The sequence below is a fragment of the Vigna unguiculata genome, chromosome 9 (genome assembly GCF_004118075.2).
Source record: "Vigna unguiculata cultivar IT97K-499-35 chromosome 9, ASM411807v1, whole genome shotgun sequence".
Taxonomy (NCBI): domain Eukaryota; kingdom Viridiplantae; phylum Streptophyta; class Magnoliopsida; order Fabales; family Fabaceae; genus Vigna; species Vigna unguiculata.
In genome coordinates, this window is record NC_040287.1 from 37,039,708 (window position 1) to 37,048,507 (window position 8,800).

General features: G+C 31.2%; 1 protein-coding gene across 1 annotated transcript; it reads right to left on the reverse strand.

Annotated features, from left to right (window-relative positions):
* Positions 1-269: 269 nt before the first annotated feature.
* On the reverse strand, positions 270-3,771 carry LOC114164540 (coiled-coil domain-containing protein 25). Its single transcript, XM_028049250.1, has 6 exons — positions 3,378-3,771; positions 2,675-2,802; positions 2,051-2,154; positions 1,805-1,892; positions 1,539-1,600; positions 270-886 (listed from the first exon to the last, which is right to left on the reverse strand). Exons 1-6 carry the CDS (start codon positions 3,488-3,490, stop codon positions 734-736), a joined length of 648 nt encoding a protein of 215 aa, XP_027905051.1. The 5' UTR covers positions 3,491-3,771; the 3' UTR covers positions 270-733.
* Between the last annotated feature and the right edge of the window lie 5,029 nt (positions 3,772-8,800).

Consider the following 8,800-nt stretch of genomic DNA (forward strand, 5'->3'; position numbering starts at 1 on the left):
ATTGTTAGTATAAATATCATATCACATTATCTCACCAAATAACAAATTAAAGAATAGTTGTGACTATTCTCTATCTTTATACAGCCCTTATCTTATGAAAGTGTAAATACAGCTATAATATTACTATAATTGACTATTATTACCTTATCATCAACTTAGAAACGAATGTGCAGACGAACAAAATATCATCGTTCTGTTACAAGATTTCATGGGCAACATACAAACATTCATATACCAATGCTAGTGAACAAACCTTACTGGGTACGGTCTCAAGCTAAAATGGTGTTCTATTAGTTTTAATATCAACAATAAAAGGCTTTTCTGCCCGTACCATCAACACTGGAGATCATTTTGCAACAATTTCGCAAGCGGGGAAAATAAAATTAAAAAGGGGAAACTAAATTCTAAACGAGCCAAGCGTAAACTGCCACTAAATGTAGCAAGAAATATTTCAGTTTTTGACTCGACTGTGAGAACAATAATATAAAAACCATTGTCCCAAGCAAGGTTATAGATAAGGTACATTGCCTTTGCGAAGAACATAGTCCAATCATTCCGTTCCCCCCACCCCCCTCTTTTTCTCTATCTGATCACAGTTGGGTAAACACATTACTTGGTTTCTTCAAGAAAGATAACATAATGCAGCTTCAGATTCCAGAAGTAATCAATATATAGATCTGCCAGATAGCAAGTTGATCGCCACTCATCTGCCTAAAACCCAATAATCAAATGCTTACATGAAATCCTCCTCCAGTTCCTGCAATGATTTGCTTCCAGATGCAATTTGTTTGTTTGATGTCATATTTTCAGCAACCATCAAACCCTTGTAGCTCCGAAGCTCTGCTTGTCTCTCCTTGTCGAGTCTTTCCAATTCCTCACGGCGTTTCTGAATGGAAAAACATGTGGGTGAATGAAAAAAAATATTCAATAAAATGTTTTCATAGTGTCTTAGAAGAAAGATTGAAATCATAAACAAGCAGGAAGGCACCAATATAACGTATCAATTAAAGTATAGTAATTAACTTTCACCTATGCTACAGCTCAAAGCAGACGTTTGATTTTCATCATACATTTTTTACAGAGTCAGACTTCCTAGAAACATTGAGCAGGATCTTCTAGTCCTTAACAAAGTTAACAGACAAAACCCTAAGGGAAGAAAGCTAAAAAGTGACACATAACTCAATTGGTGCACGTGGACAAACAAAGATGATAATTTTAAAAACTATGAATCAGAAAGGTAAGCAACATGGTGGTTGATGCTCCAACAGTATACAAATATTTCAATTACATCCACTGATATAATAACAAATTACCAGATGAGCTTAATAAGTTACGAACTACTCGAGAAGTTAAGCTAACTAAATGATGAGGTTGGCTGAAAGCGTACAACATATTCTCACTGCCAATCCATCAAAATTAAAGTATACTTTCAAATCCAAGTCTATCAATATAATCGACTATGCTTAAATACTGAGGTTAGTGACAGCAATGATTTTGTTGTGTGCATGAATTAAGAAAAGAAAAAGAACAATACTCACCTTTTCTCTTAATTGTTGTTTTCTCTCAGCTCGTTCAGCTGCATTAACTGCTTCTCGCTCAGCTGATGCACACGTACCAAATCAGATTTGTAAAAATATTATACATGATACACCATAAAGGGTAAATAGCCAAGATAACCTATAAAACATAAAGGTGTGCACCATTTGCCTCCTCGTCCAGAAAAAAATTAGCATTTTTACTATCCAAACTTAAATGTTCTAAAGAAAATATTACTCAAAAGAAATGAAGCAAACTTATTAAGTACCTTTCAAATCAGGTTTCCTTTCCACTTTTGTCTTGTTTAGCCTGTTAACAATCTCATTTATCCTCTTCTCAACTCTCACTGTTCGAACCTAAAATGCACGAAAACAAGAAAATGATACTCTCTTAAAATGGAAGCTCAACCATTTAACTACCCACCCACCCACTCTGAAAAACAAAAATAAAAAACACAAAGAACTAAAAAGGTGAGAAAGAATATTAAAAAGATTCAACTGTGAAAAACATTCACCATTTTTGAATTGTGAAAACCAACTTGACCAACATCCATTGAAGCAGTTTTCTTTAAATTAGACCATGGAGTGTAAACAACATCAACATTGTTCACTTTATTCCCTGCCATGAATAAAGAAAAATGATAAGCACTACGCACATAGTACGAGCAATTAGAAAGATACATATGAAAGTCAAATAATAACTGCATATATGTTTTTGAAATAGTAAGAGAATAGCCTTACCGAATTCCATTTGTAAACATAGATCCTGTTTGGATAAATCTCTCTGTAAACACTCATAGGAGCAGAAAAGAAGAAAGGTACAATACATTGAACTTCTCCTATAAACTAAAATCAACTTATGCACCTTAGATTCTGAAGAAATGAAATGAATGAGTTTCTATAAAAGTTAAATGCATAAGCTGATTTTAACTTATAGGGGAGACTTAATTCATTTTACCTTCTCATTTTCTTTTCCTATAAGTGCTTAAGGAAAAAATAATCCAAACAATACCACAACTAATGAAACCTTAATAAGGATAAAGTACCATGCTATTTAAAAGCTTTTGCAATAACACATAAATTTGGCAGCTAAATCAATTAAACTAATAAACCAGAGGAATATACTGTCAGGCTTTCACCTTGAATTGAATTTGCTTTGACAAGCTGAGCACAGTCTTCCAGTAAACCTTCACTCATGCCATCAATAGTCTGGCCTTTGTGCAGCCGGACATACACATGGGCTGAAGACATTTTATCAACATGGAACCTACAATAAACAAACTTTGTCAATAAAGAACCTCGGTGAATGAAAAGAAAAACAACACAACTATCTCAGCAAGCATTAAATCAAAACAAAAAGAAAGCAGTCGCCATTAAAGGAAACAAACTTAAGAAAAAACGAGTGAAGAAATTACTATCTTCCAGAACAAATAGCCACAAGCAACATCACATCCCCAAAATGGGTTGCCCCTTACACGAAAAAAACTCAATTTTCGTCCCCCGGACAAAATAAATACAGTGTTCTTAAAACAACAGAATTGGTTGAATCCCAATTCTAAACAAACCCGACTACTGCACGGTAATAATATTGAGTATTAACCACAAAAATCGACAATCCTTCTCTTTCAATTAGTGATGCAAAAATCGAGGCCAAACAGCACAGAAACCTCTGCTACACAAACGACACAACTGGTAATCAAATCAAATCGCGTTCAAGACCAAGGCCAAGAGTAGAATTTCTACCGGAAGCAGAGAATTTGAGGAAACGAAAAAGAAATCAAGAAATTGAAAAAAAGAGAGCGAGACAGAGAGAACGAAGATAAGAATGAACGTTGGGGTTACCAGATATCTTCGGGAAAACCGTATTTGATGAGCTCCTCGTTCTCGAACTTGTCGAGACCCATGAAGATAGTGTAATCGCCGGCTTCAGGACGCGCCTTGAAGTAGAACACCATCGTGCGTGTGTGGCGTTGTTTGGACGCAGAGGTTGAAGAAAGGGTATGCGGTTAGGTTAGGGTTCTGAATGGGAACTGTTGTGTTCCTCAAAACAAATCAAAATTGGGGAATTGCTTTCGCTACACGAATCGCTGCGTAAATCATAAACACCGAACCTTTCTTCTTTTACTATACCCAAATGCGCCGTTGTGTTGTGGTGGGTACAACAAAATACAATTTCTGCCACGAAATTTCCAGATTCTAATAAACTTCAACTGTGGTAACAAATTTCACCAAAATAACAGAAGACACAAATTATATATAACAGGAAAAGATAGACGTGAAAAGATAGACGCTCACCAAATTTACTAATATATACTATAACAATTATTCTTCTTTTTTATACTATTCTTCTAAAATTCTAAAATAAAGAATCAAAGAATATTTCCGTCTTTAAAATATTATATATATATATATATATATATATATATATAATAATTTTTGACAATTAAATTTTGGTTAAATTATACTTTTAGTCTCCATTTTCGTAACAAAATTTGAATTTGGTCCCTCAATTATTTTTTATCTCAATCTGGTCCCTATTTTGGGAAATTTGACCCAATCAAGTCCTTTCCGTTAGTGGTGGAGTAACGGTGTTAAATGGGGTGTCACGTGTCAGCTTCTGGATTTTTTGAATTTTTTTTATTTTTTATTTTTTATTTATTTTTTATTTTTTATTAATTTTTTTAAAATTCTTAAAAAAATTAAAAATTTTGTCATGTGTCAAGCTGACATCGTGCCACGTGGCAGTGACAATGCCACGTGTCACTATTTGGGAAGTGTCATTTTCTCATTATCAATTTGGTTCCTGTATTTTATCTTTTGTCTCAATTTAGTCCCAATTTTTGTAAAAATTATGCAATTTCGTCCACCTCCAAATTGAAACAAAAATTATAAAATGTTATACAAATATTTTTATTAAATTTGATTTTTTTATTCAAATTGATATTTTTATTATATATTTTCAATAAAACCAAGTTTCTTTAAATTTGTTTCACATTAAATTTTACTTAAAATTGTTTTCAAATTTTAAATTTATTTATTTTTTATTGTTACATAAACTAGTTAATTTTTCTTAAATTATATAATTTTTATTTTTATACTAACTAAAATATTTGTATAGAAATTATTGAATTTTACACATTTTAAAAATATGCAATTATTTAAAATATAAATTCAAATAAAAAACAATATTAAAGTATAATAAAATAAAATATCAATATAATTTATGAATTTTTTTATTAATATTATTTTCTATTAACAACTTTAAAACAATTTTAAATAAAGTTTAACGTAAAATATAAATTAAAATAAACTTAATCTTGTTAAAAATATTTACTTGAAATATCAATTTTGATAGAAATATCTGTGCATATTTATATAGAAATTAAATTTGGTTTCAATTTGGAGAGGGACAAAATTGCACAATTTTTACAAAAATTGGGACTAAATTGAGACAAAAAATAAAATACCGGGACCAAATTGAAAATGAGAAAATGACAACTCCCAAATAATGACACGTGGCACTGTCACTACCACGTGGCACTGTCACTACCACGTGGCACGATGTCCGCTTGACACGTGGCAAAATTTTAATTTTTTAAAAATATTTTAAAAAATTCAAAAAAAATAAAAAAAAATTCAAAAAAAAATTCAAAAAATCCAGAAGATGACACGTGGCACCCCATTTAACACCGTTACTCCACCACTAACGGAAAGGACTTGATTGGGTCAAATTTCCCAAAATAGGGACCAGATTGAGATAAAAAATAATTTAGGGACCAAATTCAAATTTTATTACGAAAATGGAGACTAAAAGTATAATTTAACCTTAAATTTTAACAATTTTTTATATACAAATTTTGACAACTTCATATCATTTTTTAAATAAATTTGTACTATTTTATTTTTTCAGAAAATATCTCAAGTTATAAAAAAGATTATTAAAACTTAATAGCAAAAATATCGTTGTCATATATATATATATATATATATATATATATATATATATATATATATATATATATATATATATATATATATATATATATATATATATATATATATATATATATATATATAAAGGTAAATCATCATTTTCCAACTTGAGTGTTCTTACTTTTTTCAAATTAACAGTTCCTTATATTATTTTACTGTAATTTGGACATTTTTAGGTTTAACTTGGATTTTATTTTTTTTGGATTATGGTAATTAAAAATACCATTACGTCACCCTATACATCATTTGCCGTAAATATAAATAAATTTATAAACTAAAAAATTTATTTATGTAGTAAATTTTGTACATAATTTTTTTATACAAAAGAAAAATAGTTTTTTGTTTACTGATTTTGGTTTAGTTGGTGATGATGTTGGAGCTTTTAGTTTAATATAGTTGTTGTAACATCCCATTTAATAGTTTTCACACTACTAAATCAAACATTATATTATGATCGAGCAAAACAGGTAGTAAGATATAATTGACATATAATTTATATGTATGAATATAAAGTTAGTACAGTCATCCAAAAGCCACATGAAAACACTCATGGTAAGAGTAGGTACAAGAAAATGCTAAATTGCACAACTCTAAAACTTTACAGCATCAAACCTAAAAACTACAACGGAAACGCGAAAATTCTCAGTAAAGTGTCAACTTCTGCTCAGAAGGGGGTATCTTCATCTGGTTTCTGCTCTGCTCACACCAACCATAGGTGATAATTGCAAAGGATAATATACAAGAGCAAGCAAACACAAACAAGAAGGGTAAGCTAACGGAAACGAGAGACACCAATAAACTTCACAATTAGAAATATCATTCATAACACATAATTCAATTATAAATTTCTAGACTCGATATCTGGATTGTGTAAGCGAGATTGGAGCTCTTGGTGGCTTGCGCCTGTAACGGTTCCCAGACTCTGTAGAGTCTGGACACATGGAGTATTCACCCGACCGTTCCTAGGGTAAGTCCCTTTCGCGTCTAGGACTGGATCAAGTCCAATGACTAGGACCTCCTGTTACTCCTCACGACATAATCCATTATACTCTATTTGAGCATGAATGATTATTGGAGTTTCAGGATACCAACCAATATGGATTCCTCACGTCCTTACACACACTATAAATTCACTTGAATTTCCCTTGAAATTCTATTTCAACCACAACTCCTCATAATTTATATTCATCCAATTTCGTCATGCAATACATCGATAATGACATTTCAACCATACAAGGTCTGATTTACACAAAGCTACATTAAAACATGCATTCTCACTAATGAAAACAGAAACTAAAGCACCCCTACTGTAGTGGCTCTCGCTCAAGCTAGAAAATCTAGCCCAGGCGAGAGGCCATCTCGCTCAGGCGAGCCAGTCTCGCCTAGACAAGACCCTAACAGTGGCAAAATAAGAAACTTGGGCGAACTCTCGCTCAGGCTAGACTGATTCGCTTAGACAAGATCGTCTCTTGCTCAAGCGACCCCAGCTCGCCTAGGCGAGACTTCGCACAGGAACAGAGGTGTGTTTCCTGGTGTTTTCGCTCAAGCGAGAGTCACTCGCCTAGGCGAAAATACCAGGTCACGAACTTGTTCCCACATGCAGTAGCCCAGTTTTCCTCATACACAATTCAATCACTCACCACAAAATGCAATTCAAACATCAATTCAACAATTAAACATACAATTCAGACCCATCAACGAATTTTCTATGCAATTTGAGTAAAAGGGGTTAGCTTCCCTTACCTTCTCAATAATCACAACCAAATTCAGCTCTCAACTGGAAGATGGTTTGATTTCAGCACTTAAGGAGCTGGAAGGGAAATTTCTAGACGTGAGTATGATTCCTAATTCAACCCAAAAGATTGAAGGACCCAAAATTCAGAAAATTTGAAGGTAAACTGAGAAATTGGAATCAACTTACGCGTAGGGATGGATTGAAAAGCTTGGGGAGGAGATTCTGTGCTAGCCTTAGGTTGGATTGCTGTTACAGAAGGAAGAAAGCAGAATTCAGAAACTGAATTGGAACCCAAACCCCTTTGTTTGTTAGAGAGAAGGAGGAGAAAATGGTGAGGAAGAGAGGTGCAAGATGAGTCGAGTGTTGCTTCTTTGTGAGTGCTAGCAAAGGAAGTACATAGAAAAGAAAAACAAAAGGGGTTCTCACGGTTGCATTTGCTGTTTAAATTTTTTAGTGTTTTGTTGTATTGTTGTTTGTGTTTGTTACTTTTGTTTTTTTAGTGTTGTTGCTTCAGTTTATATTTTTCACTGTTTTGCTATATTACAGTCTTTTTTTTTTGGATTGTTTTTTTAATGTAATTTTGTGATTCATTACTTATGTTTCTAGGTAATAAACACTTAACTTCTTACTGTCTAACATACTCTCATAAATTATAAGTGTAGCTTAAAATAATAACCAACACTAAAAAAACTTTTGCATCAGAGGTTAATGGTGTAAAATTTCTAAACTAAATATTTGTAGATAATTTCAAATATAAATATATTCTTTTAGTGAAAATAAAAAAGTTAAAAAACATATCACGTAGAAAACGTACACGTTTTTTTAAGATTTTGAATATCAATCATGGAGTTAATTCAGATTTCATAAATGAACTTTTTATGTAATTTATGTTTTCTGAAAATATCTATCAGTAGTATTAGAACTAGTAATTTATCTAGTAATAAACTCATACTGGTATAAAAGATGGATTATGATTCATTAACAAACTTTTTTTAATAAAATTTATTTTCTAACACATATCAAACATTTTTTTTATATCAAATATTTATTTCATTTATTAAAATATTGTCACGTATACTTTATCAAAAATTTGTTAATAAAACTTTATCAAAATATAATTTTTCATAAAAGATATGGTATGTAACTTCTATATATTCAACTTTATTATATATTTATGGTATTCAGGTGATTTTATATTAAAAATCGTTATCTAATTAAAATGTATTTTGGGAGGAATTCGAACTTATTTCAAACTATTCTCTTTTTTGTCTAACACGATGATATAACTTTCCAACATGACAAAAATGTCTTCAACTGGTCTTTATAAATTCTGTTAAGACAACAACCGTTTTACCAAAATAATAATTCATAAAAGATATTTACTTGTTATAGTGATATTGTTTATTTATAAAAACCTGAAATTTTGAATTATGAACTGCGACATCCTTTCCTAAATGTGAAATAATCTGATTTTTAATTTAACTATTATTTAAAAGATATATATTATTAAATTAAAACTTGAATTTTTGTAAAAATA

Excerpts from the sequence above, each read along its gene's own strand:
- LOC114164540 (XM_028049250.1), bottom strand. The coding sequence starts at position 3,490 with ATGGTGTTCTACTTCAAGGCGCGTCCTGAAGCCGGCGATTACACTATC. Across the intron at positions 2,803-3,377 it reads GGTTTTCCCGAAGATATCTG|GTTCCATGTTGATAAAATGT; the intron begins GTAACCCCAACG and ends TGTTTATTGTAG. Across the intron at positions 1,893-2,050 it reads GTTTTCACAATTCAAAAATG|GTTCGAACAGTGAGAGTTGA; the intron begins GTGAATGTTTTT and ends CGTGCATTTTAG.